This window comes from Rana temporaria, chromosome 3 (assembly GCF_905171775.1).
Source record: "Rana temporaria chromosome 3, aRanTem1.1, whole genome shotgun sequence".
Classification (NCBI taxonomy): domain Eukaryota; kingdom Metazoa; phylum Chordata; class Amphibia; order Anura; family Ranidae; genus Rana; species Rana temporaria.
In genome coordinates this window covers 211,368,848-211,383,250 of record NC_053491.1, presented here as the reverse complement: position 1 = coordinate 211,383,250, position 14,403 = coordinate 211,368,848, and the positions used below count along the sequence as shown (strand labels likewise).

Sequence of the window (14,403 nt, the reverse complement as noted above, 5' to 3'; positions counted from 1 at the left end):
CAAAAATTCAGTAAAGCAGGAAATTCACAGGGAGTTTTTTCTTTTGTTCAAACACTGGGTTAAATGGAAAAAAAAACTCACAGATCCCTGCATCCACATCACTCTCCCTCTGCACTATTGTATTCTAACATGGGGGACTCCTCTGTCAGAATACACAGATCAGTGCTGCACCTATTGGCTGCAAGCAATGCTTAAATGCTGGTTTCCAAGCAGGACAATTTGACAGTTGAACAGACAGTGGTATACACAGAGTGAAATCATGCTTAACCGGACGATTTTCAGTCTACGTATACCAGCCTTAAAATGTTGTCAACCTAAGACAGGGAGTATTACTGTTTAGAAAATAAACGAAAAAGTCAGTGATGCTACCCATACGTCACATGGACATCAAGGTTCCAGGTGCTCAATCCGCAGTCGCTGGCTGAGTAGAGTAATGAAGAAAAGATGATCCGCACTCCGGTCATTGCTCTTAAAAATGTTTAGTGTTTATTAACAAGCCACAGTGGGCAAACGCAAATAGGAATGGTTGACACGTTTCAGCCTATAAGTATTACTGTTTACCAGGTGAAAGTAAAGGGTAAAGAACCAAAAAAAGTAAAGTAATGCAACCACCACATATAAGGATTGGAAGGCTGCAATATATTACATTATTGTTTTTGAGTTTGGATATACTTTAACATTTGGACGTTTGGTCAATTTTACAAGTGTAAAAAAGTAACAGCCAGTTGTATACTTCTTTCAAAATAGCATATTGTATTCATTATTTTAACGTAGATCATTTTTATTTTTTTTTTGCTGGCAGAACCACCTCATCCCATAATGAAACCTGTGCCCATTTATGACTCAAGTGGGAGTGTTGTGGCTACATCAACTACCATTACTGTTAAAATGCCAATATGCTACTTCAGTGATGTTAATGGGCCAATTAAAAAAATTCAAATTCTTGTTTCAGAAAGTGGAGGTAAGAAGCTTTACTCTATTTACACATTTCTGACTACTAAAAAAATAATAATAAAACTAGACTAAATACTTGTATGTAATAAGCTATGCTGCCTTGTGGTTGAAGTTTTCAAGGTCCCGTAATTATAGTTTTTGGAACTTTGGCCGATGACTGATATTTGGAACTCACAAGCTCCAGATGTTCCCAGCTGCTAGCTAACTATGTCTCATGCAAATAGGTTAAAAAGGCAGAAGTGAATAGAGGCGTCAATTGCACCAAGCCTAAAAATGTTTTACTAAACACAGCAAAAGCAAACTTTTTACTAAAATGCAGATAAGTTGAGAAGGAAATAAAGAAGCCAACTACATATTTGTTATTACGGCTACACTGCTGCAAGCTATAAAGCCAATGGAATGGTTCCAAGATAGGAAACGAGGCTGAAGTTAGGAAAACACTCTTGCTTCATATTGTAAAGTGATTCAAACTGCAGTTCAGCTGACTTCTCCATTTGTATTCCAGGGTCAAATTTGTAGGTTCCAAGTCAAATCCATAAATGTGCAAACCATATTTTGCTAGACAATTTACCTATCCCGTACTAAAATCAAAGGGATTGCCTGTAAGCTGCATAGTAATAGTGATAAAATTAGACATATTTGAATAAGGCACTGTAAAAAAACATCAGTATTTGGCAAAGTGTATTTATATCTTATTATGATGTTTTCAAGAGTCAGAAAAGTACTTAAACTGTTTAGGGCCCTTATCCGAGATGAAACAATAAGCCATAATCTTTCTTAATTATTAATAAGAGCTATCAGTCACATAATTATATTATCTGATGCTTCCAATAATATACTTTAAGCCCCTGGGCTAGTGTTTGCACATGCTTAAAAAGAAATCCCTCCCTAATTGCAAGGTGATTTAGCCTTTTGTGGGATCCATCCCAGCCTTGACTTTGGGTTTGTATTAGGTTTCTGTCCAGTTTGGCAATCATCTTTTAATTTTGAATTGAAGGGATCTATCTGTTTCCAAAGTCCCATGACCTTGCATTAGCTGACATCCAGCTATATTGCCCTGGTACTAAAATAATATTGAGATAGTGACCTAGAAGGTGAAATAGTGAAGCAAAATAAATATGATGCCTTTGGGTCAGTAAATTCTCTACTTTAAATGTTTTTGTTCATGTTAAGTGATTATATTTTCAATCTGAACAAAGAAAGCAAAACCAGAACTGGTTATACAATGCTGAACTTTGCAACTGATCTAAGCTTTACTTGCAATAACGTGGTATTACAAGAGCTGCCAGATGAACAATACAAGCATTTGCATGCCACAGTAGTACTTGTAATTGGTGACAGAGATATTCCAGCGCATCTCTAATCAGTTAAAGGTCAGTTCTCATTTTGAAATACGATTGGAACCTTCAATGTATACAGTATATGCTTATAAAATAAATTCTAATACCGTAGTCAGAAGAAAAAGTCCAAGTTAGTTCCAGTGCTATGTATATCTTTGGTACTTGGGAGCAAGGTAAGGTGGAGACACAAAGCCTACATTTTTTCTTATTTTGTTTCTCTCTTCTGGACATTTGTAACTAAATTCAGCAATGAAAATGCATTCAAGCTGTTACATAAAAATTCACTCTCTAGAAATTCTAAACTCTTCACTTGGGAGCCTGTAAATCATTCTGAAATATCAGAATCCCTTAGCAATTAAGAAAAACAAGCAAAAATGTGTTAATCTCTAAAAACTTAAACTTGCCCTCTGTTTTACCATTGAGGAATACAGGTCATGGTTTTGTGATAAATTGTAACTGAGAACTCAACTCCCTACTGATTTTTATCCAAATGATCACGGATTTGAGAAATTTGTGGGGCTGTCACAAAATGTGCAGCTAATATGCTATAAACGTTTGTTATTGATTGGCTACATTATTGGAACTTCTGTCTCTCTTATACCATGCAGTTCATTCAAACAAAACCCATTTGCTTAAAATATGTCTAAAATGCCTCCTACTGCTACTATATCACATGAAAAATGTATTTATTTGTTTATTTATTACATGTACTTACTGTATATAGGGCCTTCAATTTACACAGCAATTAATTATATAAATATATATTGTAAATTCACATCAGTCCCTGCCCTTAAGCAGCTTACAATCTAAGGTCACAAACTCACATGCACATACTAGGGCCAATTTTTACCCAGGAGCCAAATAACCTACCGGCATTTCTTTGGCGATAGAGTGTAGATATAGCCTAAATAATAATTTGATTATTGTTTAGTACTATCAGAAGCTCCAATGTACTGGTATCTTTGTCATCTATACTCAAAATAACATGTTACACTCAAAATAACAGTACCTGTCTATAGGTGCTATGCACATACTGGGCTGGATTCAGATACAATGGTGTATCAATCCGCCTGGCGTAACGTATCTGAGATACGTTATGCCGCCGTGATTTAGGGCGCAAGTTCCATATTCAGAAACAACTTCCTTAGTTACGGCGGCGTAATGTATCTGTGTCGGCGTAAGCCCGCCTAATTCAAATGTGGATGATGTGGGCGTGTTTTATGTATATTAACTGTGACCCCACATATTTGACGTTTTTTACGAATGGCGCATGCCCCGTTCGTGAAAAAATCCCAGTGCGCATGCTCGAAATTCTGCCGCAAATCGTCATTGCTTTCGACGTGAACGTAAATTACGTCCAGCCCTATTCGCGAACGACCCCTGCCTCATATAGCAGGGGTAACTATACACCGAAAAAAGCCTAACGTAAACTACGTAAAAAAATGCGCCGGCCGGACGTACGTTTCTAAATTGGCGTATATACCTAATTAGCATATTCCTTGTGTAAATATACGGAAGCGCCACCTAGCGGCCAGTGTAAAAATGCAGCCTAAGATACGACGGTGTAAGACACTTACGCCGGTCGGATCTTAGCGAAATCTATGCGTAACTGATTCTATGAATCAGGCGCATAGATACGACCGGCCAGACTCAAAGATATGACGGCGTATCTGGAGATACGCCGTCGTATCTTCTCTGTGAATCTACCCCACTGTATCTAACTTGAGTTTGCTTGGGTAAGTGGAGGTGTCCTGGCATAGTTTCCAGTAAACGCCAAGAGCAGTGTTTCTGATTTAAATATGTCTGTGTGTTTCATAAGAGAACTTAAGCTGATACTCTGTAGACAGTGTATTCTAGATGTCTAATGCTTGGTATTTGCCAGTTCTATGTAACAATCAGGGACTTGCTAATATTTTATTATTATTACAGGGATTTAAATGGCACTAACAATTTACACAGCATTTTTACATATTGTAAGTTCACATCAGTCCATGTCCTCGGGGAGCTAACAATCTGAGGTCTCTAACTCATACATACAGAGGCCAATTTAGACAGGAGCCTACTAACTTATCAATATGTCTTTGGAGTGTGGGAAGAAAACCCACACAGGCAGAACATGTAAACTCCATGCAGCCAGGTAGTGCCATGCTTGGGATTTAAACAGACAGACCTAATGCCAAGGTTTCTAACTGTCATTAAATTTATGAACAGTTTGTAAATACCAGCCAATGTTTACACTGTCCATATATGTCCGTTACAGACAGCAGCTGCCTGTAAAAAATATGGCCGTGGGCTGACTTTGACATTGCGCATGAGCAGTTCCATAGCCAGCCAGGTTTGGGCAAGCTCGGGCAGGGCTCAAGAGGGGCTGGGGTGGGCATCTGCTCAGTGACATCATGGTGTTGCTTGACGACTTTTACGAATTGTAGGAGGGGGAGCTGGGAGCGAGAGCACCGGAATGAGGGAGGACTAAAGTCCAGAATGGAGAATCAAGAAGCAGAGGAGGACCCAGATTGTGGTCTGCCTGAGCCCACCATCAGTGGCAGGAGCAGGAGTGTCGGGGAGGGGGAGGAGACCAGATGGAGGATCAAGAAGCAGAGGAGGGTTGTGGTGTGACTGTGCCTGCCCTTGGTGTCCTCACTGCCCTGTACCCGAGCAGCCTTACGAAGGAGGCAGGTCAGTGACAGCTCCAGCCTGGCCACACAATGTTTGTGGGGGTGGTCACTGATGTAAGGAGGGACTCAGCCAGAGTGAATACAGTAAAAGAAGGGGGAACACTAATATAAAGGTTCCCCCTTATATCAGTACAGTTATACTGTGGCAGGTTGGCTCGGCTGCGCAAATCACCATACCTGTACAGCGGCCCCTTTAAAGGTGCCAGAGCCAATGCGCGTGGCCGCAATGTTCACTGGCCACCCACGATTGCTCCACAGAGAGCCAGAATGGGATCTGTCAATGTAAACAAACATCCCCTTTCTGTCAGGGGAGTAGAGAGTGATATGCAGTTCCTAGTGATCAGGAACAGCAGATCTCTCTCTACTCCCTGTCAGTACATTCCCCCCACAGTTAGAAACACCTCCCTAGGGTACACTTAACCCCTTGATCGCACCTTCCTTGCTAATGTCATTTATACGGTGATCAGTGGCTATTTTTAGCTCTGATCACTGTCACTGGTCCCAAAAAAGTGTCAAAAGTGTAAGATCTGTCCGCCGCATTGTCGCAGGTCTGCTAAAAATTGTGGATCACCGTCATTACTAGTAAAAAAAATTATAATAAAAATGCCATAAATATATCCCCTATTTTGTAGACACTATAACTTTTGCGCACACCAATCTATGTACGCTTATTGCGATTTTTTTACCAAAAATATGCAGAATACATATTGGCCTAAACTGATGAAGACATTTTTTATTTATTTTTCTGGATATTTATTATAGCAAAAAGTTAAAAAAAAAATATTTTTTCAAAATTGTCAGTCTTTTTTGTTTATAGCGCAAAAAATAGAAACCGCAGAGGTATCACCAAAATAAAACGCTATTTGTGGGACCTCAATTTTGTTTGGGTACAATGTCGCACGACTGTGCAATTTTCAGTTAAAATGACGCAGTCCCGTATCGCAAAAAATGGCCAGGTTATTAAGAGGGTAAATCCTTCCAGGGGTAAAGTGGTTAAATCAGTGTCCTCAAAGTTCCTCTTCAAGGTGCTTTCACACAGAAGCGTTGTGGGCGTCATCAGAAAACTGCCGCTAGTTTTAGCGGTGCTTTATCATAATTTTAGCTGCGCTTTTCAGCCACTAGCGGGGGACTTTTTGTGTGTAGGGCAGTCCATTCAGTCCATATGTGTGGTGAGTGAAAATGCTCCAAAACATTTTAAGTGAGAAGGGTGATCACTGATTTATTGCATTTCATTTAAAAAAGTGCAACTGGGAGTGGGTGGGTGGATGATGACCTTCCTGTGTCATGACCTACAGTCTGTTCAGGAAGTAAGAAAGAAGCAATAGATATGTTTGGAAACATGGATGGCACACAGTAAGGTATGTGTTTGTAAATTTTATGGAAAGCTTTGATATTTTTACAAAAAAAGTACATGAATGCTATATTGGTACATAGGGGAGCTGGAATTTAGAAAAAAAAAGTTAACAAGGGTGAACTTAGCCTTTAAGCTTTTATTACTGTCACTGGGAAGAAATTTCCTGCATATCCTGTCCCAATGGGTGTTATACGGGTGAGATATGATGAGAAATCTCTTCAATGTAGACTGTTAGTGCATGAAAATGCTTTTATGCTATTGGATTTTTTTCATGATTACATCTTCCCCATGTTCACCTCAAAGCTCTTTCTGATGTCACAAGAATAAGAAAAAAGGACTAAATTACAATGAGCTCATAGATAGCAGCACAAACCTAACAAAAGATGCAACTATTAACCTTTCTTTCAATTTGGGCTGTAAATAAATCTCTAATACTATTTGTTAAATCTATGTGTATAGCATATGCTTATGTTTAAAAAAAAAATGAGATTCACACATGTTGTGATTTTATCATTGGAAGTTGGCCAGCTATAAAACATTAAGACATGTAGAGCAAAATCTCTATTAGGGTTGTCCCGATACCACTTTTTTAGGACCAAGTACAAGTACCGATACTTTTTTTCAAGTAGTCGCCGATACCGAATACCGATACTTTTTTTAAATGTGTCCCCAAATGCAGCCATGTCCCCCCCCCATATGCAGCCATGTCCCCCACATATACAGCCATGTCCCTCTAGCCATGTCCCTCACATATGCAGCCATGTCCCTCTAGCCATGTCCCTCACATATGCAGCAATGTCCCTCTAGCCATGTCCCTCACATATGCAGCCATGTCCCTCACATATGCAGCAATGTCCCTCTAGCCATGTCCTTCACATATGCAGCAATGTCCCTCACATATGCAGCAATGTCCCTCACATATGCAGCAATGTCCCTCTAGCCATGTCCCTCGATGCGGCGGCACGATGCGGCAGGAGCGGCGGGGGGGGGAAGGGGGGGGAAGTATTCTATTTAGGTATCGGGGGTATTTGCGCGAGTACGAGTACTCCCGCAAATACTCGGTATCGGTCCCGATACCGATACTGGTATCGGTATCTGGACAACCCTAATCTCTATAATGTTTTAGTACGTGTCACATAGTTCTATGCGATTAAAATGTTATCTTGGTGCATTCAGTTATTTGTTTTATGAACTTATCTGACATTCCTGTGTTCTTTACATTACAGCTCAACATGATGGAAATATCACCAAGTGGCATGAAGCCTATTTCCAAAAACCCAGACCATATTTTACAAATGAAGGCTTTCCAAATCCACCATGTTCTGATGGGGCAAACCGTTTCTTCAGCAAGCAGGAAGTATATGTCATTGGAGCTGACAATACCTGCCTGCTACAGGAGTTTTGTAATGGACCCCTAAAGCCAAGAAAACAATATATGTATGTTTATATAGTCATGATATACTAACATATTATTTTTTACAAACATTCTATTGAGTTGTCTTTCAAATTATTTGCTTGATTGATTTAAAGGTATCCAATCATGTTTTATGGTTCCTTACTTTAATAAATTATTCAATTCAGAATCTTTGCCTTATATGCAATATATAGATGATTTAGGAATCATATTAAATTAAGAGGACAGTATACAGTGCAGTATATATATATATATATATATATATATATATATATATATATATATATATATATATATATATTAAATGTCATTTTTTAAGGACCTTTAAGAGCAAAGAAAATCCAGCCTGCAGACCCTAATTGACTCACTCATTAAACAGCAACTGCTTTGGTAAATAAAGTCAGTCTTTGATAGTAGCTTCACCGCATGTGAATTAGTGAAGGATTGATAACTTAACACCTCTTCAGTGAAACATCCCTGGGGAACTTCCCCATCCCATTGTGTTTCAATTAATAGCTTCCTATCTAGCCACATCAGCACGGCTGCTCACCCACAACAATTGGATTGGATGTGATAGACAGTTCCGTGCCATCAAGCATCCTATGTAGTCACACAATTAAACATATAAAGCCTATTTCAGGGCAGTGGTACCAACATTCTTTCAGTGAATAGGTATCAATAACTAGAAAATGTCATATATTGTTCCACAACCTGTTGCATGGGATAGAATATTTCAGTGTTTCCCTGTATTGAGGCCAGCGGCAAGGTGTCTGCTGATATGTCATACATTCGGCCAATGGCAGTCAGATATTCCCACGGTGATTTCACTAGTTATATGTATGCCCTGTTGTCTGTTTATTCACAAATGATCAGAAGACCTTGCGTGTGGTTTCCCTGACTGTAAAGTCCAACAATCGTACATCTGCTCAGCTATTACCAGCCATATACAGTACATACAGATCCAACTCAGGCTCAAGCTTAAGTATTCTGGGCCAGATTCTCGTAGAACTCCGGCGGCGTAACGTATCGTGTTTATGTTACACCGCCGGAAGTTTTCAGTGTAAGTGCCTGATTCACAAAACACTTACCTGTAAACTTGCGGCGGTGTATCGTAAAGACGTCCGGCGCAAGCCCGCCTAATTCAAATGGGGCGCGTACCATTTAAATTAGGTGCGCTCCCGTGCCGAACATTCTGCGCATGCTCCGTTCGCAATTTTCCCGACGTGCTTTGCGCGAAATTACGGCGCCCCGACGTGTTTGTGAATGGCGACGTGCCAAACAAAAAATTAAAATTCGAAGCGGGAATGACGGCCATACTTTAACATGGGTGGTATAAAGTTAAGCAATGAAAAAGATTGCTTAACTTTGCGACAGGAAAAAATGATGTTACGCACGCGAGTAGGTTCGTGGATCGGCGTAAATGCTAATTTGCATACCCAACGCTGGAAAACGACGCAAACTCCACCCAGCGGCGGCCGAAGTATTGCAGCCTAAGATCCGAAGGCGTACGAAGCCGTAAGCCTGTCGGATCTTAGCCAAAAGCCGTCGTATCTTGTTTGTGAATCACAAACTAAGATACGACGCGGCAAATTTTAAAATACGCCGGAGTATCAGTAGATACTCCGGCGTATTTGTTCTGTGAATCTGGCCCTCTGTTCTTTAACATACTTACCATACAGACATAACCAATGTTGGCCAGTCTAGGCATTCAACATCCACAGTGATATAAAGCACCATAATATGCATCAATGCCATCTTTATTCAGCTGTATTTTATATCTTGGGCCTAAGATTTCTATGTTGATATCTGCTGCTACTAAAATTTGAAACAACTCATACAGTACAGGTCTGCATACTATGTTAGGATAGACTGAAAAAGAAAAACTGAAATTCTCTGGTCCTAACAAGTGTTAATTAAGACAGAAATATTTTATATTGATGTTGTGTCAGTTCTGTTAATTCAGTGCTGGGTGGAATGCAGTCTATATACTAAAAGATCATTTATTTGTACTTGTATTAACATTCTGCTTTTTTTTTTCTCCCATAGATTTAAATTTAGAGCTACAAATTTTAAAGGGCAGTATACAGACTCTAATTATTCTATTCCTATAAAAACATTAGGTAAGAATACATGTATGGCATAGCTTATGTATTTTTCAACTTTGAAAATATTATATAGTATAGATTGTGTCTAGCAAAATAAAATCTTTTATAAAGTTATGGAGTAAATTGTTGTTTAAAGCAGTATTAAACCCAAAAGTAAACATTTAGGGGCAGATCCACAAAGCGAGTACGCCGGCGTATCTACTGATACGCTGGCGTACTTTCAAATTTCCAGCGTCGTATCTTTGTTTTGAATCCTCAAAACAAGATACGACGGCATCTGGGTTAGATCCGACAGGCGTACGGCTTCGTACGCCTTCGGATCTAAGATGCAATTTTTCGGCATCCGCTGGGTGGCGTTCGCGTTGTTTTCCGCGTCGAGTATGCAAATTAGCTATTTCCGACGTATGAGCGGCCGTCGCATTCTTTTACGTCGTCTCTAGTCGGCTTTTTCCGGTGTATAGTTAAAGCTGCTGTTTCGTGGCATATAGTTAAACCTGCTATGTTAAGTATGGCCATCGTTCCCGCGTTTAATTTGAATTTTTTTTTTGTTTGCGTAAGTCTTCCGTGAATCGCGGGATGGATGTAATTTACGTCCAAGTCTAAACAATGACGTCCTTGCAACGTCATTTCGCACAATGCACGGCAGGAAATTTAGGGACGGCGCATGCGCAGTTCGTTTGGCGCGGGGACGCGCTTCATTTAAATGAAACACGCCCCCTACCCACCCAACTTGAATTTCGCGCGAAATCTTTATGGATTCGAACCAAAGCCAGGTAAGGTACGGCGGCGTAGCGTATCTCAGATACGATGCGCCGGGGCAGATCTTTGTGGATCTGCCCCTATGTATACTGCAGCTTACAATTTCTTAGATGTGATGGCTGTATGTACTCTAATGCAGGAGGTGTGTTATTGGTCAGATCCCCATGTGAAAACACATAGTTAAAAGGCTACAAAAAAAAGAAAACTGACTTAGCCACCACATCTAATGATTGGTACGGTGCAATATATTGCATTTTTGGTTTTTGGTTTAATACCGATTTAATGTTAGAGACACATACTCTTAATGCAAATGGCCATGGTTATCTTATTTAGCAATAGCGTTGTGGTATATTTCAAAAACAGGTTCCCTTTTGCTGCATTTTAGGTGCACTTTGCACAGGATACAGGAATAGTTGCTCTGCTAAATTACCTTTTCTCTGTGCCAAAGTCCCATTATTTTCAACATACAAATGTAATAGAAACATATATTTCCTTTTCGGCAAAAGTCTGTAAGGTTAGAAGCTAGCGCCTCAAACTCCAGAAACTGTTTATCTGCCCCCAAATGCATAAGGAATAGCTTCTGAAATGTATTAAAGCGGGGGTTCACCCTTAGAGGGCACTTTTCCCCCTTAGATTCCTGCTCGTTTTTACTAGGGGAATCGGCTATTTATTTAAAAATATGTGCAGTACTTACCCGTTTACGAGATGCATCCTCTCCGTCGCTTCCGGGTATGGGCTGCGGGAATGGGCGTTCCTTCTTGATTGACAGTCTTCCGAGAGGCTTCCGACGGTCGCATCCATCGCGTCACGATTTTCCGAAAGAAGCCGAACGTCGGTGCGCAGGCGCAGTATAGAGCCGCACCGACGTTCGGCTTCTTTCGGCTACGAGTGACGCGATGGATGCGACCGTCGGAAGCCTCTCGGAAGGCTGTCAATCAAGAAGGAACGCCCGCTCTCGAAGACCCATACCCGGAAGCGACGGAAGAAGATGCAGCTCGAAAACGGGTAAGTACTGCTCATATTTTAATACAAATAGCCGATTCCCCTAGACCGAACGAGCAGGAAGCTAAGGGGAGAAATTTTTTTTTTTTATAAATTGGTGAACTCCCGCTTTAAGTAATGCCTGTAAACATAGGCATTTGTTCAAATAAGAACTTCTTTGCTCCCTATATATGTCTATGTAAATGCTCAATCATTTTAAGGTCAGCTGAGGGTCAATACACCTGTAGAGAACTCTACAATTAGTCTTTCTTAAGCTGGCCAAAGATGGTGTGATTTTCTTTCCTGCAACCATGGGTTATTCTCCCAGCGGGTGGGGCGGGGGGAGCTGTCCCTGCTGGGAGAACACACAGTGATTATTGCTAGAGGGTATAGCTGCTGTCAATAATCGCATGAAGAATCCAACATGCTGGTTGTACCCAAGTCGATTGATATATAGACTTGGGTACAATCAGCCTGCCCATAGATGGTTCAAATCCCAGCCGGTCCCTGCTGAACTTGTCGAGATTTGAACCATCTATGGCCGGCTTTAGTCACAACTGTACAGCAGAGATAAGATATCAGCCACACTAAGGGCAAATAGGTTGTTCACTTTGCAAGAGAATTTTCCCCAGGGCTTAGTGAATGTAGTGAAATTTCACTTTGCAAAGAATACCCAATCACGTGCATCGGAAAAGATAAAAAATAATTTTTACTTGTATATGGATGGATTGCATGATGGAAGTCAATAGATCTTCATCTAATTTACACAACTGTGGGGCAAATTCCCTTGCAAAGTGAACAGCTTATTTTCCTTTAGTAAATCAAAGGCAGAGTGCACTGCTTCTAATGTGTCAGCCAACTCACAAACTTTTATTGTGAGAAATAGCAGTAAAGCCCAACTACTAATCGATCAGTTGTGTTCAAGCAAACCACCCATGCACAAAGCCCAACTACTGTGTAGCAATTCAAAACAATCAGCAGTGCTTCTGCTCATATACTAAGCTCTGGAGCAACTCCGCTTTGCAAAGTGCACAGTCTATTTGCCATTAGTAAATCAATCCCTTTGTGTTCAGGAATTATGTTTTTTGGCTACATACAGACTGATCACAGGTATTTGTCCAATTTATTTGTGGCCATAGCAAAAAACGCTGCTCTGTCCAGATGTGGCATGTAGCTGAATCTGAACACTACAATCCACCCAACTCTAGCTGACTATGTCAATGTAGCCTTACATGCTTATATTTAAAAAAAATTATTGTGAATAATAACTGCTCCATATTAACCTCCCTGGCGGTATGATTCTTTCAGAAAAAAGGTGCTGAAAGTGGTACCATTATTTGCAAGGAAATTTGGCGTTTTATATTGTAGGCCTGTAATTTTTAGGAATAACTCACTTAAATCTGACCAAACAAGAGTCTTGTAGGCATCCCGGGTATGACATTTTTTTAAAAAACAAAATGATAAATTATAATATAATAAATAATTATAAATAATTATAACAAATAATAATATAATTATAATAAAAATTATTCAATAATGTAATCAACTCAAAATCACTGAAATTTGCTCAGTTGCAGAATTGTCGCTGTCATTATTATTTTTTTTTATGACGAATTTCCCCACAAATCGCTATCGCACACTTCTGCAAGTGATTATAATTTATTATGGCTGTTTTCTAGCTGCTCTAAAACCATTTTTGACATAAAGGGACACTTTTGGTTGCTATGGACAATCTACAGTTTGCAGGCAGAAAGAACAGTTTTTATTATATAAAAGTACATGCAGGACACTGGGCAGACCACTAGGGACAAGGGGTGTGTGTATTTTTTACATACAGTACTGTAATCTATAAGATTGCAGTATACTGTATGTATTGTGTTTGTTTACGTTTTTGAATTTGGCACCGTTCTCCGCTCCCGTGCGTCGTAACGTCACAGGGAATGGAAATCGGCGGCACAGGAGGACGCTGTGTGAATCAAGCGAGGTCCCGCTCGCTCACACAGCGCGGTGGCATCGCTGGATCCAGGGACAAGGTAAGTAAACCAAGCCTGTGGATTCAGCGAGGCGAGCTCGAGTCTGACTCGGGGTTACCGATCCTAGCACAAAAATCTAACCCCGAGTCAGACTCGGGAATACCGCCAGGGGGGTTAATCCAAAGGACTCAATACGGTATATAAAAGCACTCAGTGAAGCCTCAGGTTTGCGCTTCAGCATGGTGATGAGAAATTCAGCTGTAGCTTTTGTGGGGACTGACACCCCCTTCTGATGTTTGTGTGACTCCTCAATGAAGTTATCATAGGAGCTACTGAATGAGTGTATAAAAAGTAGGGCATAGAGTGTATGCTGATTTTTTTAAATGATGCAAATAAAAATAAATAACTCCTGCACATAATTAGCATATGTTACTTCATGGAGAATTTTTTTTATTGAGTCATTAAAGACACACTTATTCATTGTGACACACAATGACACATTTTGCTCTGTAGTTTTACACTGTGTTAATGCAGCTAGAGAGCTACTGCGTAGTTCAAGCATATTTTACAGAGGCTTTAAATACATCAAAGACATTTTAGTGGTTATGTAACAAGATTTTAAATCTCATTGCCGGTAAAGGAACTAGTGCCAATGTTGTATTCATTAGAATGCTTTACAACCATTTTAATAATAAAGTAGAATGGACTTCAGAGTAAAGGTCATGTTTGCATTGTAGACCTTTAAGTAATAATCTGTTCCACTCAGTTTTTAAAGCAGTACACTAAATACTGCCCCTGAGTCAGTTCTCTTGATATGATAAGGCCATGTGATAAAAATCCTCTGGATG

The 14,403-nt window shown here is 40.1% G+C and overlaps 1 protein-coding gene across 1 annotated transcript in view; it reads left to right on the top strand.

Moving 5' to 3' along the window:
* Positions 1–14,403, top strand: part of PTPRQ (protein tyrosine phosphatase receptor type Q) — a 326,169-nt gene that overhangs the window by 213,323 nt on the left and 98,443 nt on the right. Inside the window, exons 33-35 of the mRNA XM_040341603.1 lie at positions 803–961; positions 7,550–7,760; positions 9,784–9,857. Of these exons, the coding sequence (XP_040197537.1) occupies positions 803–961; positions 7,550–7,760; positions 9,784–9,857 (444 nt within the window). The remainder of the gene's footprint in view (positions 1–802; positions 962–7,549; positions 7,761–9,783; positions 9,858–14,403) is intronic.